This window comes from Moschus berezovskii, chromosome 3, assembly GCF_049115385.1.
Source record: "Moschus berezovskii isolate FMDL1 chromosome 3, NW_MosBer_1.0, whole genome shotgun sequence".
In the NCBI taxonomy this organism is placed as follows: Eukaryota; Metazoa; Chordata; class Mammalia; order Artiodactyla; family Moschidae; genus Moschus; species Moschus berezovskii.
In genome coordinates this window covers 80,110,087-80,135,598 of record NC_142462.1, presented here as the reverse complement: position 1 = coordinate 80,135,598, position 25,512 = coordinate 80,110,087, and the positions used below count along the sequence as shown (strand labels likewise).

General features: G+C 42.4%; 1 protein-coding gene across 6 annotated transcripts in view; it reads right to left on the bottom strand.

Annotated features, from left to right (window-relative positions):
- The window catches only part of OSBPL3 (oxysterol binding protein like 3), a 211,202-nt gene that overhangs the window by 87,121 nt on the left and 98,569 nt on the right, over nucleotides 1-25,512 (bottom strand). For all 6 annotated transcript variants that reach the window (XM_055421004.2, XM_055421002.2, XM_055421008.2 and 3 more), the window contains one exon: nucleotides 17,005-17,244. In XM_055421004.2, coding sequence (XP_055276979.2) covers nucleotides 17,005-17,097 — 93 coding nt within the window. In that variant the 5' untranslated portion in view covers nucleotides 17,098-17,244. The remainder of the gene's footprint in view (nucleotides 1-17,004; nucleotides 17,245-25,512) is intronic.

Genomic DNA, 25,512 nt, shown 5'->3' with positions numbered 1-25,512 from the left:
CGCAAAAATCACTTTGAAACTGTAAGGGCTGGATCATTTTTACAAGTCAGTCCTTTTGGTTTCATTTTCAAAGTGTGTATCTTCCATGTCCCTTCCCCTGCTTCTACATTACCACCCACCACTCCATCAAACCTCACTTTCTAAGACTCCCCATTTCTACGATACCCCGTCAGGTCCTATCCTCCATGCAATGAAAGAATGACTACAACATAATATCTGTCGTTTTCACTTCTGTGGCTTGCTCGTATTGTTCCAGCCTTCCAGAATCTTCTCATGCTCTTTTCCACCCATACAAAAGCTTCAAGATTTTAGCTCAGTGTCTGTCTCTTTCCATGAAATCCCTAAATTACCCAAACTACATCAATCATATATTACTGTGAATTACAGCAGTGTTGCTGTCCATGGGTTTCCCTGAGAGCTCAGCTGGTGAAGAATCCACCTGCAATGCAAGAGACCCCAGTTCAATTCTTGGGTCAGGAAGATCCCCTGGAGAAGGGATAAGCTACCCACTCCAGTATTCTTGGGCTTCCCTGGTGGCTCAGCTGGTGAAGAATCTGCCCACAATGCAGGAGCCCTGGGATCTATCCCTGGGTTGGGAAGATCCCCTGGATAAGGGAAAGGCTATACACTCCATTATTCTGGCCTGGAGAATTCCATGGACTATACAGTCTATGGGGTTGCAAAGAGTAGGACACGACTGAGCGACTTTCACTCACTTTTCCACACACAGTTTTCTCTGTTATTAACGTCTTATATTGGTATGGCATATTTTTTGTAAGTAGATGAACCACATCATTATTAACTAAAGTCCATAGTTTATACTTTATAAAGTATATATATAATATATATATATTTTATATAAAAAGTTTATAAACTTTATATAAGCAGGTTTTAGAAAAGGCAGAGGCACCAGAGATCAAACTGCCAACATCCGCTGGATCATGGAGAAAGCAGGAGAGTTCCAGAAAAACATCTATTTCTGCTTCATTGACTATGCCAAAGCCTTTGACTGTGTGGATCACAGTAAACTGTGGAAAATTCTGAAAGAGATGGGAATACCAGACCACCTAACCTGCCTCTTGAGAAACCTGTATGCAGGTCAGGAAGCAACAGTCAGAACTGTACATGGAACAACAGACTGGTTCCAAATAGGAAAAGGAGTGCGTCAAGGCTATATATTGTCACCTGGCTTATTTAACTTATATGCAGAGTACATCATGAGGAACGCTGGGCTGGAAGAAGCACAGGCTGGAATCAAGATTGCTGGGAGAAATATCAATAATCTCAGATATGCAGATGACACTACCCTTATGGCAGAAAGTGAAGAGGAACTCAAAAGTCTCTTGACGAAAGTGAAAGAGGAGAGTGAAAAGGTTGGCTTGAAGCTCAACATTCAGAAAACAAAGATCATGGCATCTGGTCCCATCACTTCATGGGAAATAGATGGAAAAACAGTGGAAACAGTGTCAGACTTTATTTTTTGGGGCTCCAAAATCACTGCAGATGCTGATTGCAGCCATGAAATTAAAAGACGCTTACTCCTTGGAAGGAAAGTTATGATCAACCTTGATAATATATTAAAAAGCAGAGACATTACTTTGCCAACAAAGGTCCGTCTAGTCAAGGCTATGGTTTTTCCCGTGGTCACGTATGGATGTGAGAATTGGACTGTGAAGAAAGCTGATCGCTGAAGAATTGATGTTTTTGAACTGTGGTGTTGGAGAAGACTCTTGAGAGTCCCTTGTACCGCAAGGAGATCCAACCAGTCCATTCTAAGGGAGATCGATCCTGGGTGTTCATTGGAAGGACTGATGCTAAAGCTGAAACTGCAATACTTTGGCCACCTCATGCGACGAGTTGACTCAATGGAAAAGACTCTGATGCTGGGAAGGGTTGGGGGCGGGAGGAGAAGGGGACGACCGAGAATGAGATGGCTGGATGGCATCACTGACTCTGTGGACATGAGTTTGAGTGAACTCCGGGAGTTGGTGATGGACAGGGAGGCCTGGCGTGCTGTGATTCATGGGGTCGCGGAGAGTCGGACATGACTGAGCGACCGAACTGATAGTTTATACTAGGGAATCACTCTTTGTGGCATACAGTTCTAAGAGTTTGTCAAACGCAAAATATTCATATGATTATATCCACCATTATAATAACAAAATAGTTTCACTTCCCTAAAAATCCTCCTCCCTTAACTTTCATCTCCTCTCTTAACCTTCCTTGGAAACCAGTATTTATTGAATGTGGAAACCAAGGAAGAGAGAATTAGGTAACTTCCCCAATGCTGTAGAGTCACTGGACTGCAAAAACTATATTTTCAATCATTCTGCTACATACTGTAGCACACTGTACACTCTACTGTAATTTAAATATGCACATTCTAATGATTAATCAGGAGTAAAAGCCATGGAGTGGCAGTTAGGGAGGGAGTGGGGTTGGGGTGGGGTAAGTGTTAGCTAAATTCAAGATCCAAAGGCATCTGAAAGAGTTAAGAAGTCCTGCCCTATGGGTAGAGACAAGCGGGGCTGGGACCATGTCACCCATCCTGCATCCTCCTGAATGGGGTGGGAAATCAGCCTGTGGGATTTAACCCTGTCAAGGCTTTGCCCTTTCTTATATCTGGAATGCCTGCCCCACCTGTTTCTCAGCAGAGTGCATTCGCACTTAGCCCCATACCACCGCCTCCTCAGGGCAGAAATTCTCTCCCTTCTCAGCACTTACACTTGCACTGTCTGTCTCCCTGGCTAGAATGTGAATACCATGGGGACAAACTGGGGCTTATTTCTTACAGTCTCACTACCTGTGACACAGAGGCCCTAAATAAATATCTGCTGAAACAATGAGTGTGAGGAGCAAGGGGCTATAAAAAGGGCCCCCATACAGAGTCCTGGGGGTCAGGGACTTTAACAACACATACTGGATGGAAGTGAATTGGAACCCAGGACAAAAAAGCAGAGATGCCAGTTTCTTTTGGCTAAAAGCTCCAGGAGGTAGGGTGTGGCTTCCCCCATGCCTCACGCCTTCTGTGACCAGAAAGAGGCTGCACACCTTGAGCTGAATGCCCTGAAATGAATGGCACAGGTGGACCTATGCCCCCAGGGATCACGGCCCTGCTGACTTAGCCAACGTAGCTGGGCTGATGTCCTGCCCTCGGGGTATCCGGCTTAGAGCTCCCTGTGACTATCAGGTGGAGAGAGAAACAGGACAGGCTGGGGGAAGCGGCTTCTTAAGGTCTTTGCTTGAGTTTAACTGAAGTCAGTCTGGCACTGTCATCTGACATTAAATTCAATCTGTTTTACTGAACGTCTGAAAGTACCAAATATAGAAAGTTGCTTTGTGGTGGGAAAGGCAGCTAAGCGTTTATTCGTGCTCATTAGCTGGCAAAGTTCATTTCCATACTGCTGAGTGCACGGACTGAAAGCGGTTCCCTCCAGCACAGCTGTTTCCACAGCACACATCTCTGCACCTTTCAAATGCTGGCTTCTCAGTCACTGCCCTTGCAGTGATGTCAGAAATAGAAACCCATTGAAAACCTTCATTCTTCCTGCAGCTGAAGAGTGTTGTGGAAGGAAGTTTTGTGGTTGCCTCTATCTGGCGTGACTGGAAAGTGGGTTGTTTCAATTATTTAGTCTGTTAATCAGGTTTTTAAAATCACAAGGCAACCCCCAGTCTTAAACCATGTGGTGCATACTTTAACATGACTTGAAAGGCATGAGTAATCTTCTAAAGCCTCAGGATCATATATTTTATGACTGTACTATGAACACCTGGAAATCCTTGACAATAGATTTCCAGTTAATATAGTAAGAGCTTCAACTGACGTTAGACCAATTCTGGACTTGTATTTCTATCACTGAGACTTGGAGTTGTTGCTTCGTGTCAATTGTTTCTTCCTCAACTAAGATTTTTCGAACACCAACAGGCCTGATGGAGTAATTAGAAGAACAGAGTTGGGAGGTCAGGTGGGGGTATGTGATCCAATGCAGTGCTTCTCAACTATAGCGAGTATACCAAGCACCGAAAACCTTGTCGAAACACAAGAGTTCAGGTTTGTAAAGCTGGATTGAAGCCTGACCTTCTGCACCTGCACAGGTGAGGCTGTTGTTGCTCCTGTTGCATGACAGGTCCACTCTCATACTCTAGACCAGCGCACTTACACAGTGCTGTATGTCAATCACGTCTCAGTAAAATTGAAGGGAAAATGCTCCATGGTAGATATTAATATGTTAACCAAACAATGAAGCAAGTACAGTAGTTAACATTAATAATGTTACTATTTATTATCTGTCAGGAAGTGTGCTAAACCACCATATGTGCATTACTGCGCTTAATCTTTGCACAATCTTGCGAGGCTGGATTTATTCATATCCAACTTGAAGAATTGAGATTTGATTCAATGGGCTCTGAGTATAAAACCAGGACCTGTGGTAAGAATTATAAGGCCCTGGATTCCAGCTCTGCATAAAGGATGACTGTCTGATTATCTCATAGTTAATGCTATGAAAAATGACGGAAACAAGGGCTATGAAAGCGTAAATTCCTCAGTCACTGAGGAGTTTCCTCAGAGGCTGGCAGAGGTGCTACCGAGGGATTCAACCATACACAGAGCTTCTCTGCTCAAGATCCACTCTGGACAAGATGACCTACAAGTGTATTAGAGTTCATCCGAGGCCACTGCCTTCCCTTACCTCAGCACTACTTTCTTCCCAAGCAGAGTCTCTCTGACAGCGCACTCCAGCACTCAGCACTCATGTGTGTTGACCAAGACTACAGGACAACTCTGTCCACCCACGGGACTCAAGAGTCTCTGCTGAGTTTTTTCCCGGGGAGTACAGTAATGATTTGTTATTCCCTATAGAGTCATGAAACATTTCTTTTGAAACCCCAGAGTTTAAAGGAGAAATGTGGAAGCTATCCACCCGGGTCTCATTTTAGAGATGAGGAGCCTAAGAGAAACGATCTTCTCAGGACCACGAAAATGAGTAAAGGACTTCTGAGGACCAGAACTCAGCCTGCTGACTCTGACTCGTTACCTTTCCTCTACCCCTTCCTAGGAATGACCTTGTTTGCACAGTGGCAGTCAGCCTAGTCTAGGAGATGCTGAGGGAGCTCATCATGAGGACACATACCATGTGATACCAGGGAAAATCTCTCATAGGGACTCTTCTGTGAGTGGGGCTGGACCAGAGGCACAAAGGTGGGAAGACTTCTGTGTGGTTTTATTTGAAATACCTCCTAGCACTGTTCAATATTTTATCTTTAAATTTTTTAAAAAAATCATACTTTTTTGGACTTAGCAAAGAGATCTCCACTTTGATGTCTGAGCCCTGGAGAGAAACACAGACACTTTGTATTCAGATAGAACACTTCTGTACTCTAAAGACAGGGCAACCACGCTCCTTCAGAAAACTCACTCCATTGCTGGATGGCACTAGCTGATAATTACTTTCTCTTCCAGCTCACCCAAAGCTATTTTTTCAGAGCTAAATGAAATTAATCAAAGCAGACGTACGTTCTGACTAATTAATGCATATGATTTAAAAATCATAGGAGAAGGTGGCATAAGTTTAGCACAAGAAACATCCTTATCCTTGATCCAAATCATTAGTGACTTTCTTTCACTCTTCTGTATAAAGAAGGAATGGCTTTTTTGTTAAGTAGGTTATATACTACTTACAACTGAGCTTGTTTTTAACAGAGGAGTCTCTAAAGTCTAAGGCTTAGCACCAGGAACTAAGATGCAAAAATGTGAAACCAAGTGCTGGCCTCCAAAAAGTTAACAGACATTAAAAATGAAGAACCACCACAAGGTCGAAACCTTGTAAACGCCAAATGGGAGACACACACAAACCCGCTACAGGTTCCTGTTCCCAGGCAGGCACGATCTCACGTGGGGCTGGATCCGCCTGAGCAGAATGACTCGCGCTGGAACATGAAGAAACACCAACGGAATGAAAAGCGGGGTTTCTGAGGCTACCCTGACAAAGCACCACAACCTGGGTGTCTGAAAACCACAGAAATGTATCCTCTCCCAGTTCCGGAGGCCGCAAGTCCAGAACTAAGGTGTTAGCAGGGCTCTGCTCCCTCCAGAGGCTCTGTGGAGAATGTGTGTCTTAACGTGAGCAGCTGTAACAAAATACCAGAGACTGTGAGCAGAGCCCAGGTCAAGGTGCAGGCAGATTCGGTTCCTGTGAGAACCCGCTCCCTGTCCTGGAGACAGCTGCCTTCTTGCTGTCTGCTCCCACGGCAAGAAGCTCTGGTGTCTTTCCTTTCTCATATGGTATTAATTCCAGCATGAAGGCATCACCCTCATCTAAGCCTAATTACCCCATCACCCTCATCTAAGCCTAATTACCCCCATCACCTCATCTAAGCCTAATTACCCCCAAAAGGCCACATTTCAAAATGCCATCATGTTGAAGGTTAGGGCTTCAACATATGAATTGGGGGCAGGGGAGTGGGGAGACAGATACAAACATTGCAAGAGTGTTTGTTTCCTAACTCTTCCAGTCTCCAGAAGACTCGGAATTCCTTGCCTGGTAGCCCCATCACTCTAATCTGTGTCTCCATCTTCATAACACCTGCCCCTACATGCCTATCTTTTCTCTGTGTGTTTCCTATGAGGACACTGGACACTGAATTTAGGTCACTAAGCCAGGAGGCTCATCTCAAGATTCTTCAGTTATGTCTTTTACCAAATAAGATAACACTGACAGGTTCCAAGGATCGGATGTAGATATATCTTTGGGGAAGGGGGAGAGCCTATTACACAGGGCAAGAGGGACCACTTGGCTAGAAATAGCCAGTAAAGTGACTCATCTGGGGTGAGAATAGAGAGGTGATTTTGGTTATGGTGGGAGCTTAGGTAGAGGTGCAGAGGGAGACAAGCTGGACTCGATGTAGGGCCAGGGTATGTGGGACCATAGAGAGACATCAGATTTTTCCAAGGAAATCTCCTATCGTGCCTCTGTCCTACTTATTACATGCTCACTTCTGGACCTTTAGTGTTTTAATAGCATCATAGACTCAGACTTTCCCCTCTCTGGGGGAAAAAAAAAGGTTGAGTCAGTTTGTGTCACATTTGCCTCTACAGCTCTCAGAGATAAGTCCAGTAACTGCAAAACTAGCAAGCTGTGCTCTCAGCAAAAGCATCTGAGGCAAGTTCTGCCTTCCTGTAACCTGCACTATGACCAGGGCCAATTGTGAATAAACACATCGATTCTCTTAAGGTTCCCCTTGTGGTTTCTACCAAACTAGTGTTTCTAAAACCCACCAAAATACATCTGCTCTGCTATTCTAGAATTGCAGATCAGTTTGCATGGTTCAGCAACTTCCAGAAGTGTTTGAATAGTTCGGTTTCTTGTGTTCTTCAGAGTGTGGAAGGCAGCTAACTGGCATATGTAGACATGCAAAGTGACAAGGAAATCCTGATTATTTAAATACATCATTTTAGCCAAAGTTTTCATTTATTCCTATATCAAATATTTGTTTTATCTTTACAAGACTTAGGGTAGAAATATAGAGAACTGAGTCTTGGATCTTTGCCTTTCCTATTTTCAGTGCATAATGTCACAACCATGGGTATGACCAAAGCCTAGGCTATAAGGAAAAGTAAAATGCTCAGAAGGTGGGGACGGGGGATTCCAAAAAACTAAGATGGAACTGTATATATAATTATTTTTCTCTGTTGGAACCACCAGAAAAATAACAGCTCTAGACAAACAGACCTGGAGGATCCTTTTGATTGCTTCCCACATCCGCATTATTCTTGCCACTGTATGTACAGAGGTTTTGGCTTTTGGAGGTTTGTTTAAACAACAATCATTTGTACACAGGACACAAGGAACTGGAATTAACTTCTAAAGAAGCCTTGTAGCATCAAAACAAACCCAGTGTTCTTCAAATATATAGTTGCCTGACCCTCTACCACTTATTAGCTGTGTGACTCTAAATCAGCAGTTAATTGGGCCATGTTTTCTCTCTGAAGTGTAGAAAAACACAGACCCCATTGGATTGTTTTGAGACTCCAAAGGAGAGTAGGAAAGGATGTTATGAGCTCGAATGATACTATCAGTTGCTTCTTAACTTCTAGAGTCCCTGGCTGATTCTTCTTCTCAGAGCAGCCTAGACAGAAGCCAGACTGTTTGCCTCACAGCTCAAAGGATGAGACAAGGAAGCAGTTGCCGTGCGGTAATGCTTGAGGGCTCCTGGAACTCCTGCTTCTGGAAGGTGAATCTGTATCAAACACTTACATAGCACTTACTATGTGCAGACTCTCTTCTAACTTAAACAACTGGCCCAGCCTTGTAAGAAACCTAGATACAGAGGCGTCAAGGACCTTGCCCAAGGTCAAACCACTTACAGACAGTCCACGATTTAAACTTAGGCTATTTGCTCTCAAGCAACTTCACGCTCATTGCCCTTTATTTTCTGTGACCATCACAGAACAATGTGATACAATCATGCCACTCCCAAGCCACTCTTCCTTGAGGAGTCCTTCTTGCGGTATTTATTCAGTCTGCACTTCAAAAGACAGCAGGTAAATTTCAGCATCTAAAGACAATACGAATTAAAAGAAATAAATGGGACTACATATTTTCAGTACCCAGATAGCTGAAGTTACAAACACCTGAACACTCTAGCTTTAATTCACTCTTCTTGGCATATTCTCTCCCATTCAGCTCCTGTGTTTAAGGGTTCTGGCACCAAGCCCAGACAGTCTAGGCTCCTTGGAGTGCAGCATAATCTAAGAGCCTGCATAAATAAATCCTCATCAGGTGACCCTGGGAGAGCTCAAAATTCCACTTCAGATTACCCCAGGGACAAGAGGGCAACAAGAATAAATTGCATAATTGTATGGAGATTTATGTAGCAATAGACCTCTCCATTTCAAATCTCCTGCAATAATGAGTGAAGCACTTGTTAATTATTTTGGAAGGATTCATTTCCTGATTTCCTACACAGCAAATGCTGCAACGCATTTAAAAACAAAAAATAATAATGGAAGCTATGTTGTCTTTATAATTCACAGTCTTCCCAATCAGAGCGATTTCTCATTTGTAGTGGTCTGTTCAGCTGTCCTGTCTTTAGCAGCTTCACATCCCCTGCTCATGGTCTTTTAATAAGTTCTCAATGGATACTGAAGAAATAAAACTTAGGGCATATAGAACTCTTTCAAAAAAAAAGACCAAAAAAAAAAAAAGGCAAAAGAGAGAGAGAAAAAAACCTATTCATTCAACTCTAGCACAATCTGGCTTCTGAAATGTGTTACTTTGAAAGTTCTAGGAAGGAAATGTAAGGGGGCAGTGGGGAAAAGACAAGAGGAAATTACTCATGTTTTACAAGTTTCGAAATAGCAATTCTCTCTCCCACTTAGACATCCTTTAATATAGTTAATATATGTACAGAGCTTTGTGAATTGCAGTCTTTCTACCTAGTAACTACATGCTTATTCACTCATTTAACCCACCCTTACCAGATGTCTAGCATGTGCTAGCTTAGGTACTTTGTATTTATTATTTCACTTAGAGCTCAAAAAGAAGCAACATTGCCTATATATCACAGCTGAAAAAAATCAAGGCTCAGAGGTTTTCTATTACATGGCAAGGTCATCCAGCTAGCAAAAAGCAGAGCCAATGTGAACGCAAGTCAGTTTCAACAAAGACAGTCTTCTGTTCCATAGTTTTCAATAGAGCAGGGTGTTCGGAGACCCCAGGTACAGAAAACATTTAGGGATTTCATCACTTGCCATAAAAAAAGAAAAACTCAACACAGAGGTCTTTGTTCATTTTTTGAAATCCTTGTTAGATGTCTGTCACTGGAAGGAGGGAGCTTGGGAACGTGTAATTTTTTGCTCCTGTTCCCCATGTGTCCCTGGCCATACATTCCAACCTGTCCTTGAGACAGGGATATTTGCTGCTAGTGTTCAGTAAATTCAGCCCAATAATTTGCAGTTGCTATGTACAAAGCCCTGTGCTGGTGCCATGAGAGCTCAAAAGATGTGTAAATAGGACCCAGGACTCAAAAAACCATATACTTAAACAACCAGTGAATTAACCAAAGGAGAGGAGAGAACAGGACTGTGTTAAGCATGGCATTAGCCAAACCACAGATTCCCAAACAGAACATTTGTGAAGGCTTCTCTCAACTCCTGTTGGTAGGCCTGACAGAATTGGGGTACCCTCTTTCTCTGTTCCTGTTTTCTCATGAACAGACTTGAACTGGCATTTCACACCCCCAACTCCAAGGAAAACTCTTGGCAATGTCACTAATGACCTCCATAATCAATGGTCATTCTCAGCTTCACTTTGACCTATCAGTATTGCAATTCACATAAATTACATGTATGTTGGAAATTACGTATAGTGAACATATAGTATTAATTTTATAAAAATTATTTTTAAAGAGATAAAGCAATAAATTATTCAAGAAAAATCACAAAATTCTAAAAGGCAGAACAGTTTCACATGAATCCGTCTAGCTAAAGGGGAGAGCTAAGCCAAAGTCTGGGATGAGAACAGTGATGCAAAGGCTGACTTTGAACACTACAAGGAATGGGGTATGAAGACCACAGTCAGAAGGGACCAAAAATCTATTCTTTGTATAAGTTGAGTTCCTTTAGTTGGGGATTTCCTGCAAGGAGAATAGATTCCTATTGAGTTAAGATGCTATATCTGAAAGATGGTCTACTTCAAAGAGATCCACTTCTTGTGCAGAGTATCAGGGTCCGTAAAACGAGAGTATTTCAATTCTGGGTCTGTAATTGGCCAAAGTAAAGGGAGCTCATTAATAATTGTTTCTAAAATTTACAGAGGACCTTTTAGCCAGTGAAAATACTAAATTTTCTCTCTCATCCCTGTAGAGGAAATGGGAGATGAGTTTGGCTCCATTTAATAGACGGAGAACTGAGGTGAACCTCACTTGCCAGAAATTCCTCCAATGGCAGAATATAAAGACTGTAGCTGTCATCTCTTGATTTCAACCTGCTAATATCACTAAGGGATGAGATTGTGGCAGCCACGCTACCGTTCACCCTGCCTGTGCCCACAGCCATAGTGGAAAACAGGACATTCTCTCCCACTGAACCCAGGTTCAACTGCAGAATACTTCTCAACACAACGCTCCAAGTAGCAACTACCAATAGCTAGGTGCTGGCTTGGGGAAAAGTGAAAAACACACACCCATGCAAGGACAAGGCCGAGCAAAACAGAATGGAGTAAGAATTTAATTCCTGTTTTCTCTTGTTTTAGGTACAGATTATGCCAAATGTTCAATATATCAAACGTAGCTCACATATTTTAATCTGTTACATTCTTCTCTAAAAGTACGTGTTAATGTGTATAAAATAAGACATTAAAAAAGTACACATTTATATACACATTGCATACTTCCGTGGACTTCTGCACAATACTACAGAGGTATGGGTAGGTACACATATGAAAGTTGCAAAAGTTTCTGGGACACAGAGTAGAACTCTTCACTATGGAATTTTAGGTTTTCTACAAATATTTTTGGGCTCCAAAATCACTGCGCATGCTGATTGCAGCCATGAAATCAAAAGACGCTTACTCCTTGGAAGGAAAGTTATGACCAACCTAGATAGTATATTAAAAAGCACAGACATTACTTTGCCAACCAAGGTCCGTCTAGTCAAGGCTATGGTTTTCCAGTGGTCATATATGGATGTGAGAGTTGGACTGTGAAGAAAGCTGTTCACTGAAGAATTGATGCTTTTGAACTGTGGTGTTGAAGACTCTTGAAAGTCCCTTGGACTGCAAGGAGACCCAACCAGTCCATTCTAAAGGAGATCAGTCCTGGGTGTTCACTGGAAGGACTGATGCTGAAGCTGAAGCTCCAATACTTTGGCCACCTCATGCGAAGAGTTGACTCACTGGAAAAGACTCTGATGCTGTGAGGGATTGGGGGTGGGAGGAGAAGGGGATGACAGAGAATGAGGTGGCTGGATGGTATCACCGACTCAATGGAGGTGAGTTTGAGTGAACTTCGGGAGTTGGTGATGGACAGAGAGGCCTGGCGTGCTGGGGTCGCAAAGAGTCAGACACGACTGAGCGACTGAACTGACTGACTGACTGACAAATAGGAATGAAATTCAAAGTAATGTCAACTATAATAAAAATAAATGTTAATATGAATTCAGCACCTACTATGAATCTAACCCTAGATTAAATGCTTTAGTTCTAATCCGCACAATAATCCTATGAGAAAAGAACTATTATTCCAATTTCATTGATGAGAAAACTGAAGTTTTAGAGAATCTGAGGTTGCAGAAACAAATATCAAGTGGAATCAAGATTGAAGAGTTCAAGTTCTAATCACTAGGCATAACTTCCTAAAATTATCTTGATAAAATTATATTTATGGACTGTTCCCACTGACTTTGTCAGTGGCATTCTGTATATAAAATTTCAAAAGTCCTAGTATTCAAGTTAAAAGATCACAGAACTCTTTTGCTTGGGTTTTCAAGGCTGTAAGTTGTAAACTCCATCTTAGATTCAATTTGTAGAAGTGAAAAACACAGACCACATTTAACACCCAGATCTCATCATTTCATTCTTTAAGGAAGCAAACTCCTCTAGCAGATATTTAGAAAGGAGAGTATCCACACATAAATGAGGGCTCCTTAAGATTTTATGCGAGGAGGTTCCCGGATAGGAAAAACAAGTTCAAGTTCAGTTCAAGAAACAAGGACAAGGGCAAATTCAGTGGGAGGAACTGAAAGAGAGTCAGGTGGCTGGCATATAGAGACCTAATGTCACCTGGTGATGGTAGAGGAGGATTTATATGAAAATGACTCTGGAAGACCAAGTCTTTCAGCCAAGCTTGTACTGAAAGTTTATACATTTAGCGCCACTTCCCTGTCACCATATGAGCTGCAAACATGAAAAATATACAAAGATATAAAAATGTAGGGTTTTTTCCCCTTTGGTATGTCTGTATGATTTAAAAAAAAGAAAGATTAATTATCTCATGGATAAGACACAAAATAGAAATGCAAAGAATACTGCAGACAGAGGTGTCCAGGAGTTCTACTCCTGTGTGCTCATAAAGCTAAAAATATCCCCAGAAAAAGGCTGAGACCTGAGCTAGCTTACTGCTGGAAATGAGAGAATGTGGAAGGGGAAGCCGTACACCATGATGAAAGACTTTATAATGTGCCTATCCAAGGAGATGGCAGGAGGCAGACAGCCTCAGCACCAGGACCTGACCATGCTGTGCGCGGGCCTGGTGGTGGTTCTTAGACAGTCATAGTTGATGTGAACAGAGGTCCCAGCTACAAACAGATTTTACTCTGGACTGGGGTCATCAGAGATAGGAAGTAGGTAATAGGAAATTCTGAGCTAGGGCAGGATGAGTACAGAGAGACGGATAGGGGGAAAGCAAGTGCAAAATCACACCCTAAACTGTAATTCCAAAGCACATGAGAAACGCTAGCATTAAAGCAAATGGCCAGTAAATTTAACATCTGACTTATCTCCTCCAGATGGAATGAAGAGAACTTAAAAATGACTTTAATCTGGAGCTTTAAACACAAGTAGGTTGTTACACACCAACTCCAGTGTTCTTGCCTGGAGAATCCCAGGGAAGGGGGAGCCTGGTGGGCTTCCGTCTATGGGGTCACACAGAGTTGGACACGACTGAAGTGACTTAGCAGCAGCAGCAGCAGGTTGTTACACAGATTATCTTCATTGGCTGTATTTTAAAATTCCTCAAATAAAATTTATTATATATAAATCTTAAAGTTTTAAATGTTGAACTTGAACTATCCAGAGATTGGAAACACAGTGTGATCATAATATTTAGCATCTGAAAGACCCCTGGATAAGGCTGTGTTCCCTAAGAGTCATGAAGTAAGAACTTCCACGGTCCCTGCATTTCTGCAGCATGTTCAGAGACTAAAAGACAGTTGTGGATGGTGTGTGATGGAGAAATGGACATGAACTGCCAAGGTGGACAACACAAAGGGAAAAGCTGAGCCAATCGTATAACAGAGCACTTCTTCTGACAGAAGGATGGAAAAATGGACATAATAAGAAAAGATCCCTAAAAAATAAACATGGCTTTATAACTAGACTCTGGAGAAGGAAATGGCGACCCACTCCAGTATTCTGGCCTGGAGAATCCCATGGACAGAGGATCCTGGTGGGCTATAGTCCACGGGGTCGCAAGAGTCGAACACAACTTAGCAACTAAACCACCACCACCACCACAACTAGATTCAGGTTAAAGTTAGAATGCTTTGCCGTGCTACCATGCTCAGTTGCTTCAGTCATGTCTGACTCTGCAACGTCATGGGCTGTAGCCTGCAAGCCTTCTCAGTCCGTGGGACTTTTTTCAGGCAAGAATACTGGAGTGGGTTGCCACTCCCTCCTCCAGGGGATCTTCTTGACCCAGGAATTGAACCTGTGTCTCCTGCATTGCAGGTGGATTCTTTACTGCTGAGCCACCAGGGAAGACCCAGAATTGAAATAAATTTATTAAATTCTCCATCTTCTCTGCCACAAAGGAAATTAAGTATTGATATTTATAAAGCAAAATTACATGCACATTAAATTAAGAGATCCTAAATATAAATGATGACCATTTGATGAATGATCAACCCATTCTAAGTCAGAAAAAAACAATGAGGCATTACGCATATTCTTCCTACTCTTTATGTTTGAACTCAAAAATAAAAGCTCTGTGAAAAACCAAATCAATCAGTTTCCAGTAACACATCAAAAACACGTTTTTGTGGTATTCAGTCCTAGCATTTCATTTCCCTGCTCCAACTGCTATACTGTTATATATAAGCACTGGCTGCTTGAATGAATCACATGCTTTATCCAAGGAGGACACAGGAATAGATGCTGCTGCTGCTAAGTCACTTCAGTCATGTCCGACTCTGTGTGATCCCATAGACAGCAGCCCACCAGGTTCCCCTGTCCCTGGGATTCTCCAGGCAAGAACACTGGAGTAGATGCTACTAAGTGCAAAACATTGGGGGAAAATAATACACTTTGCTTTAATCCCAACAAGATTTGTGGCTGACGAAAAGAAACGCCCCCATGAAAAGCTGACAAAGAGAGTAAGATTAGCTACCCTCATATAACTAGAATTCCTAGGGAGCCATGATGTATTCTGGAGATTCAGTTCAGTTCAGTCGCTCAGTCATGTCCAACTCTTTGCAATCCCATGAATCGCAGCACGCCAGGCCTCTCTGTCCATCACCAACTCCCGAAGTTTACCCATACTCATGTCAATCGAGTCGGTGATGCCATCCAGCCATCTCATCCTCTGGAGGTGGGCATGGCAACCCACTCCAGTATTCTTGCCTGGAGAATCCCATGGACAGAGCAGCCTGGAGGGCTAAAGTCCATGGGGTCACAAAAAGTTGGACACAACTGAGCGACTAACCATAGCACAGCACAGCACTTGATGCATCAGACAAGGAGTAATTTTTGTCATTTGTTTTTAACCCCAGTAATGGGTGAAAAAATTATTCTTCCTAACCCCTCAGGGGAGATCTTGGAGAACTCCCCAAATGCCCCTATGGCAAAATCTCATTTGTCTGGAATTATAGATTCTAATGCTATGAAGCAGTATTGAGAGGTGACAAGCTCCCTGTCCGAAGCAGCGTTGGAATGGAAAGACCCGTGATGACGTGTCACAAACGTGTGGATGTGCCAGAGGTGGGTGGTTGCTTGATTGTTGCTTCCAAATCTGGAATCAAGGACGCAGGGTCAATTTAGGTCAGTGCGTCCCATGGAGGAAAGGCAAGGCCAGCACAGTCTGCAGACGTTGAAAAGGCTCTGAGACCACTTTGGCTGTTAAACCCGCAGCTTCTGGACAGCCCACTCTCTACTTAACTGAAGGTGAAAGAATTATAATGATTAATGTGCATCTACTGCCATGGATCTAAAACCAGAAAATTCTGCAAACAGGGATTTTTTAAGAAAGGAAACCAAGAAACAACATATAATTAGCTGACAGTTATTTCAGTTCAGTTCAGTTCAGTCACTCAGTCGTGTCCGACTCTCCGCGACCCCATGAATCACAGCACGCCAGGCCTCCCTGTCCATCACCAACTCCCGGAGTACACTCAAACTCATGTCCACAGAGTCGGTGATGCCATCCAGCCATCTCATTCTCCGTCGTCCCCTTCTCCTCCCGCCCCCAACCCTTCCCAGCATCAGAGTCTTTTCCAATGAGTCAACTCGTCGCATGAGGTGGCCAAAGTATTGGAGTTTCAGCTTTAGCATCAGTCCCTCCAATGAACATCCAGGATTGATCTCCTTTAGAAGGGACTGGTTGGATCTCCTTGCAGTATAAGGGACTCTCAAGAGTCTTCTCCAACAGTTATTTAGGAGTTAGTTATTCAGTCCTTTGTTTCACTTCTTCCTACTTAATTCCTTTTGACCACTTCTCTGTTGACTTGCTTCCCTTGTCCATCAGAGAAGTGAAGCAGGTGAGACTCAAGTTATAAGGGGGCATTCTGTGGTTGGAAGCAGTCACAAAAGGTTTGGTAAAGGGAAGGAAAGCAGGGCAGGAGGATATTATAATTACTGGAAAAGTGATTGTTTGCTTTTTTGTTTTGGTTAGTGGGGTATAAAGGAAAGGGTGGGCTCTGAAGTCAAACAGAATGAGCTTTGGTTCCTTGTTTCTGCCACTTAATAGACAATCTGTGTGTCCTCAGGCAGAATAACTTGGTTGGTCTGACTCAGCTTCCTTACAGAGAAAAGGGAATATCAATATCTGTGTTGGAAGACAGTGGCAACAATTGAATAAAATAATATAAAGAGCCAAATACAAATGTTCCCATCTAGCACACTCTCAAGCTGCATTATGAAAATTACCTAAAATTTACTCCTCTCAGATAACTAAGATATGACTAAAAGCAAATGTTCCTAAAATGAGAAGTAGGAGTTCCCAAGTAAATGTGCACATTTTAATCTGCAAACGTCTTGATTTAAATTTGCTCTTAAAATTTCCATTAAACTTTACCTGCCGACTTCCTTGCTTGGAAGAGCAGCTGCTTGTGCTCCTTGAAGGTGAGACCAATTTTTGGGATACTGCAAGGCTCTTCTCATCACTCATCTTGAATAGCGTGTCACTTGGCCTCAATGTAGTCAGAATGCCATCAGAAGACAGTGGAGCAGGGAGTATGGAAGTCCCACACAGGCAGGTGGCTCAGTTTTTATCCAATATGTTTTAAAAGCATTTTGGATGCCCTAGAGGAAATCCCTAAAACCAAAATAAAAGAATTAGCAAAAAGGTCCCAGGCATCAGATATCATCTATAATTAGCCACTGAATGTCTGAAAGTGGTTTATCTACACTACAGATTACAGAGCCATGATGGTTAGTCACATCAGGGGCTGGGAAGGAAAAGATGCTTTATACCTCTCTCTTACTTTAAATTATGGTGGTGGTTTTCCATGTACATGGTTTTTCATGTAGCTTTGCAATATGACAGGCTTAAGAACACTAGTAGAAAATTTGAGTCCAGACACACAGAAAATCTGTACCATAAAAAAAATCCCAAATCACAGTGAGATACCACTTCACATCCATGATGACAGATATAATCAAAAACCTGAAAAATAACAAGTATTGGAAGAAACTGGAACCTCCAGGTATTCCTGCTAGAAATTCAAAATGGTGCAGCTGTAGTTGACAATAGTCTGGCAGATTTTTAGAAGTTAAACATAGAATTATCCTATGATTCAGCACTTACACTCCTAGGTATATACCAAAAGGACTGAAAAAAGTATTCTAACAAAAACTTGTACAAGAAGGTTCACAGCAATGCTATTTACTCACAATAGCCAAAGGTCCATCAACTGATGAACGAATAAATTATATACTGTAAATGATAGGGGTCTGGATGTTTGTGCCTCTCCCCAACCCCACCATCCAAATTCATTGTTGAAATCCTAATGCCCAATGAGATTGTATTAGAAGGTAGGGGTTTGGGGAGGTGTTAGGTCCTGAGGGAAGAGCCCTCATGAATGGAATTACTGCCCTTATGAAAGAGACCCCAGAAGTCCCCGGCCCCTTCCACCATGTGAGGCTACCATGATAAGCCTGCCACCCAAAGAGGGTACTCTGACCATACTGAAATCCTCATCTTGGACTTTCAGCCTCTAGTCCTGTGAGGAATAAATTTCTATTGCTTATATGCCATCCAGTCTGCAACATTTTGTTAGAACAGCCCAAACAGACTAAAACAGTATATTCACAGAATGGAATTATTTATTCAGGAATTAAAAGGAATGAAGTACTGACACATGCTATAACATAAAGGAGTCCTAAAAACATTATGCTAAATGAAACAAGCCAGACATAAAAGAAAAAACGTATTATATGTTTCTATTTATATGAAACATCCAAAGCAGGTAAATCCATAGAGACAGAAAGCCAATTAGTGGTTGTCAGGGGCCGGGGGATTTGAGGAATAGAGTTCAGCTACAGGGTTCTCTTTAGTGGTGATTAAAATGTGCTGGAACTAGTGTATTGTGCAAGTACTAAACGTCACTGAATTATATACTTGAAAATGGTTTAAAAGTTAATTTTATGTTATGTATATTTTATTACAATTTTTAAAACTCCCTTTCTCGTTTTTTGAGGGGATGTGGTTGGGGAGTTCGTTCTACCAAAGGTTTCTGGAGACATCTAGAAAAAAACTACAACATGGTGTAACAAAAACCATGGGGAAAGCAGAATTTTCCGCATCGTCTATTAGTATATTAGTAAGGGCTCCATGGGGTCACAGAGAGTCGGACACGACTGAGTGAATTCCATCCATCCATCCAAGGGCTTCCCTGGTAGCTCAGCCGGTAAAGAATTCACCTGAAATGCAGGAGACCCCAGTTTGATTCCTGGACAGAGGAGCCTGGTGGGCACAACTGAACAACTAAGCACAAAACTAAAACAGTGGTCATTTGGTGAGTCCATACTACTTATTGCCAAGCACTTTAATATGGGTTCCCCACACAGTGTCTCATTTCATCAAAGCCTGATGGGATGGGTATTATCTGTATTTTACAGGGAAAAAAGCCAAGTTTCTAAGAAGTTAGGTCACTTGACCAATCACACAGCTGGCAAGTGACTGAATCCAGGCTAGATGCCAGGCCTATAACCTTGGTGCTGGAAATTAGCATGCCTGGGTAGCCAGGGCTGGTGAGAACAGCTACTGCCCCATCTCTGGGACCTAAGAGAACTGAGGATCTAAGCTAGGAAGACTCAGGAGGGAGCACATCAGAAGCCACCTCTGAAGAGGCAACGCTCCATCTTTTCCACACCACCGACCTCCAAGATGGCGGGTATCTCTGGTGGGGAAGGGGATGGACCAGGACAGACGCAGAGACCCCTTTATGAAACCAAGTCTCCTGAAATTGAGTTCCATGCTGAACTGGTGATTAATCTCCCTATCTAAAACTTTATTCCCTTTCTTGTTTCACAATTGTTCCTCCTCAGGATTGAAGAGTATCAAAGTAACAAGGCAGGAGCCTGTGGAGCCTTCCCAGGACAGACCAAGTTTCTGAGACTGTTACGTCACCTGACCAATCCCCATCCCCAGGTCCTCCACCTGCCTCTTGTTTACAGGAAAGCTTTAGTTTCCTAGGTCTCCCCTGAGTCTCAAAAGGCTGGCTCAAGAATTAATGATTAGGAAATATGACGATGTAGAAACAAAGAATGGCATTTGGGCCAGGAAACTGGTAACAATTTAGACCATAAACCAGCAGAGTCACTGAACTCCCAGTTCCATGAAAGATACAAAGGTTTGACTCAGACCTGTTTTTGCTGAAATCAGGATCCCACCAGGTGAAAACTGCTGACCACAAGCATGGAGACCCCCCGACTGGCTTGAAACTAGAAGACTAGTGATGCACGAAACTTCACCTTGATGCCAATCAGTGTGAGGACTGTGCACGAGCTGATCACACACCCCACAGCCCCCTCACTCTCACTGTCTTTAAAACCTCTGTCTCCCAACGGGCAACTTGGAGATGGTCTTAGGACATTAGTCCACCATCTTCCCAGGTTGCTGTCCTCCTAAATAAAGCGATTTTTCCTTTTCCACCAACTCTTGTCTCTTGAGTACTGGCCTTCTGAGCAGGGAGCAGTTGAACCTGGGTTTGGTGCCAACCTCATTTGGTTACATTTACAAGTGGTTGGCTGTGCTGCCCCTAGCCAACCCTTCAGCTCTTTAGAGGGCCTTCATCCACAGCCCTGAGTTAAGGATGACTAACATGTTTAGGTTTTGCCTTCAGACTTTTATTTAACACACTAAGTTCAAAAAATTTCTACAACTTTCCCAAGCACATTAACAATAATTAAAAATTTTTTATATCTAATTCATTTGGTTCTTAGTAAATTACAAAGAATTATATAGCTGTCCAGGAACAAGCTAGTTAAATAGTATATCAAACTTCTGGTTAATTGTTAAATACTTAAGTCTACTATTCCTTTCACTAACACTTCTAAAATAATGAGTATGCCAAGGTCATAAAATAAAACCAAGACAACAAAGAAAAACATCAAAATCTCAGAAAATAAAATAAAGGTAGCTGTAAGTCATAGAACTCAATTCCCATGTTGCTTTTACAAAGCTCCTTACAAATCTATGTATTCATCATATATTGAATCCAACAATAAATAAGACTAAAAGCAAACCAACACCAGCCTCCTGGAAAGTTAGCTTTACTTATGGGGCATGACTAATTGTACCTAAAGTTAGAAGCAAATGCAGCCCAGTTAAAAATGACAAGAGAGGCTGTTAAGATATATCAACAGTGTGTTTAAAAGCAGTATTGGCTGTTGCTATTTAAGAAAGAAAGAAAAAGAAAAACCTGATGGGAACCCCAAATGATGAAATGTCTGTGGGGGCAGTCATTGCTATGACAACCGGTTTCACAGTGGATGAGAAACGCCAACAAAGGGATTCCACTTTTGTGTGTTTTTTTGTTTTGTTTTGTTCTGTTTCAAGGCTGAGATTCTAACAGTGAGAGCATGGGACAAGGTGAAGTGTGACATGTGCAGAGGGACAGCAAAGAGCACTTAGTCCATAAGATATGAGTCACAATTCTGAAACTGTGCCAAATCAGAAACACCATAATCCTGTCCTGTAGAGGCATCTGATTTAGAGTCATCTTTATCTTTTAACCCTGTCAAATTTCAGGCAACAGCTACTAAGGCCAGAGCTGTGAGTAAGCTAAATCCCATACTCACTGAAATTGGAACTTTGAGTAAAGACCTCTGAAGGTACCATCTGCTGTGGCCCCCACCCCTGCCTCCTCCTCCTGCTCTTCTGGGTAAAAGAAAAGGTGGGAATCCACAACCCTGCCCACATCCACCCCTCGGTGAGTTTGAGACGATGCCTAAGGAAACAGATGTTTCATCCCCCAGCACCTTCCTGTCTAACCTCATCAGAAATTCAGTCAAAATTACTAGGGGCAACTTAAAGGACAAAAGAAGTCAAATTCTGGGGAAAGGATATGATTAAATCAGGGCAGAATAAAGAATGAAGGCAGTAGTAGCCTCGGAGAAGGCAATGGCAAGCCACTCCAGTACTCTTGCCTAGGAAATCCCATGGATGGAGCAGCCTGGTAGGCTGCAGTCCGTGGGGTCGCTAAGGGTCGGACACGACTGAGCGACTTCACTTTCACACACTGGAGAAAGAAATGGCAACCCACTCCAGTGTTCTTGCTTGGAGAATCCCAGGGACGGGAGAGCCTGGTGGGCTTCCATCTATGGGGTCACACAGAGTCGGACACGACTGAAGTGACTTAGCAGCAGCAGCAGTAGCCCCAGACTAAGGTATCAGAGGACTAAGCTGGCTGCGTGGAATGAGGCAGCAATTGCCTCCAACTTATGGGACTCTGCAGGCTGACCTGGGGTTGGCCAGGGCAGGGGGGAGGGTGCGGAGGTGGGTCACCAGAGGAAAGACCTCGATGAGAGCCCTTACACAGAGGACCTTGACAAAGGGGAGTCACATGAAAGTCTGGTGTCATCTACTCCACCTAGCTAAGAAAAAGGGCAAAGAGAAAGCCCTGTAGGGAGACAGACCTGGCCAGCGGCCAGGCCACAGATCCAGTAGTGTAAGTCTTGAAGAGGCAGGTACACATGAAAAACACTGGTGCTTTCAATCCCCCCATGGACAACCTCTAACTCAAAAAGATTATTGGTTTGAACAAAATACAAGAGTTTCCTTGCTCACAGACTGAGAACACCTTTAGGACAATATTTCCCACTTATTATTCACTGAGTCAACGTCTACAGAGTAAAGTGAACAAATCTTAAGTGCACAGACAACCCTGAGAGCTTACATTTTATATTTGCAAATACTGACATAACCACCCCCTGGGTCAAGAAATGGAGCATATGTAGCCTCCCCACAAGGTTTCTGCACCCTCTGGCCCTTGATCTGCCTGGTGGGGAGCTGGTTCTTCTGCTCCTGCAGGTACTTGTCAACATACCCCAGGGACAGAGATCTGGGACCTCTTGAGCTTGCTAGAACAGGAAGTATGACGCTCTTGTGCCTTCTGGCTAACACAAGTGTTTGTTGTGCAACAGGACTCACTCTCATTTCAACAAATCACCTAGTAGCCAAATCCAACAGGGATAAGAAGCTCAATGCATTTATGTCAATTCAAAAATGTTCCTCTTGGGCCTCTGAGATGAGCTTGGGTCCTCTCTCACCACTGCCACCCATCTGGACAAGCAGCCAGGTCCAAGTGAAAATGAAGCTCTAGTTACAAGTCCACTGGGCATAAGATGTGCAAACATATGCTGTCCCGAGGCTCAATTAGGGAAGAGAGAACTCCTATTTCTACCAAGAAAGGGGAAGAGTAAAAGACCAAAGCACTGTCGAGCAATTTGGCAACAAAGGCTATTTTAAAACCTATTTTAGAAACTTTCACTAAGAAAAGAATGTACAGTTTGGGAAAAGACACAAAGAAAAGAGTCACATTAAGACCTACGTGCCTTCATGAAAAGATGCTCGATATCACTAATTATTAGAGAAATGTAAATCAAAACTAAAATGAGGCATCACCTCACAACTGTCAGAATGGCTATTATCAAAAAGAACACAAATAACAAAAGTCAGTAAGGATGTGGAGAAAAGGGAACCTTCACGCACTGTTTGTGGGAATGTAAGTTGGTACATGCTAAGTTGCTTCAGTCACGTCCAACTCTTTGCAACCCTATGGTCTGTAGCCTGCCAGTTTGGTGCAGTCATTATGGAAAACAGTATGGAGGTTCCTAAGACAACTAAAAGATAAAATTACCATATAATCCAGCAATCCCACTCCTGGGCATATATCTATACAAAAACATAATTCAAACAGATACATGTGTCCCTATGTTCACAGCAGCATTAGTCACAATAGCAAGACATGGAAATAACCTAAATGTCCATCGAAAGATGAATGAATAAAGATGACGACACACATAAAAGAATACTACTCATCCATAAAAGAGAAATAAGGCCTTTTGCAGCAACATGGATGCAACTAGCGTTTATCATACTAAGTGAAGTCAGAAAGAAAAAGATAAATACCATGTATCACTTATATGTGGAATCTAAAATATGGAACAAATGATTTTCTTGTTCAGTCACTCAGTCGTGTCCAGCTCTTTGTGACCCCATGGACTGCAGCAAGCCAGGCTTCCCTGTCCTTCACCATCTCCCAGAGCTTGCTCAAACTCATGTCCATTGAACCTACCTATGAAACAGAAACAGACTCACAGACATAGAGAACAGAGTTGTGGTTGCCAAGGGGATGGAGGAGAGATTGACTGGGAGTTTGGGGTTTGCAGATGCAAACTATTACGTACAGAATGGATGGCAACTATATTCAATATCCTGGGATAAACCATAGTGAAAAGAATATAAAAAAGAATGTATATATGTGTATAACTGAGTCAATTTGCTGTACAGCAGAAATTAACACAATATTGTAAATCTACTATGTGTGTGTGTGCTCAGTCATGTCCGACTCTTTGCAACCCCATGGACTATAGCCCACCAGGCTTCTCTATCTATGGAGTTTTCCAGGCAAGAATACTGGAGTAGGTTGCTATTTTGTACCCCAGGAGATCTTCCTGACCCAGGGCACAAACCTCTTGTGTCTCTTGGATTGGCAGGCAGTTTCTTTATCACTGTATCACCTGGGAAGCACTTCAATAAAAAAAAAAAAGTTTTTTAAGACTTATGTGCCTTGAAAGGAGCTAGACTTGGGTTTAAATTGGTGCTCCCTTATTACAAACTCTGTTCATCTTGATCAACATATTAACCTCTCTGGTCTTCAGGGTTTCTTAATGTAGGAAATGGAGAATTATGAGGATTAAATGAGAAAATGAGGATAAAGAGCCTGCCCTAATGTAATAGACACTTAACAGAAGCTAGTTTCATATCCTTTTTACTTGACTTCCTGGAAGTGGCATATGCACCAAAGATACAATCCTATACTCCTCTTGCAACCAAAAACAAATAAGCACTCTACAGACTGTTGAAACATTTTTGTCTTTCAATATATTAACATTTCCCCAAATCTGTAACACAAGGGTGAACAGATTTTTTAACTGTCAAAGCAGCATGCTTACTTCGGGTCAAGCCATACATGCAGAAAGATTAAAGCCACATAGTTCATCACCACTGGCTGCCCCCAAAAGCAACTAAACTGGAAGACCTGGAATGGCAGCATATAACATAGCCATTTATTGATCTATTAGACCTGAGGGTCTGCACTCACACATTTGGTCATGTTTTGCTTGAAAAACAGGGTTTTGCTTCCAGCCTTGGAACAACTCCTATGAAGACCAGATGGCATACAGTTTCAGTTAATGTAAAATTTCCCAGTAAGATATGCCAACTAAAGAAGGTCCTTTACCACCCAGTTCAAGGATTAGCCACTGCAGTCATTGACCTTCAACATACCATGAAAGGATTTTGGGGTGGAATCAGGAATGAGGCACTGTGTGCTCTGGGAAAACTGGCAGAACAGGCCTTTAGATAGCTAGATATTTTCAGAAGAAATTTTATGCAGGCAGTTTCTTGCATCTTTCCATACTTAGAAAAGTATTAAAACCATTAACTAAGATATTTGTTCCTCATGACTGGCAGCAACCCCCTGCCAAGATGTGTGCTTGATTGCATGTACCTCTTCTCCAAAATCACATCCCAACTTCTTTGAAGCAGTCTTCAGGGCGATCTGAGAGGCTGTCTCTCAAGCTACAGCCCTCAGTAAGCCCCCAAATAAAACTAGAACTCACAGCTTTCATGTTGTATGTTTGTATTTCAGTTGACAAATATATGGATAAATTAGGTACTGAAGGAACACCAAAATATGTATAATGGAATGTCCATTTCTGGTCTTCATTGGTAAAAGAAAATTATTCAAATCCTGGATATGCATCTTTTTGGAAATGATACCTTCTGAAATATCTTGATTCCCCAAAATGTTACACGATCAAAAGTAGGGCTTTCATTATTTGACTGGAAGTT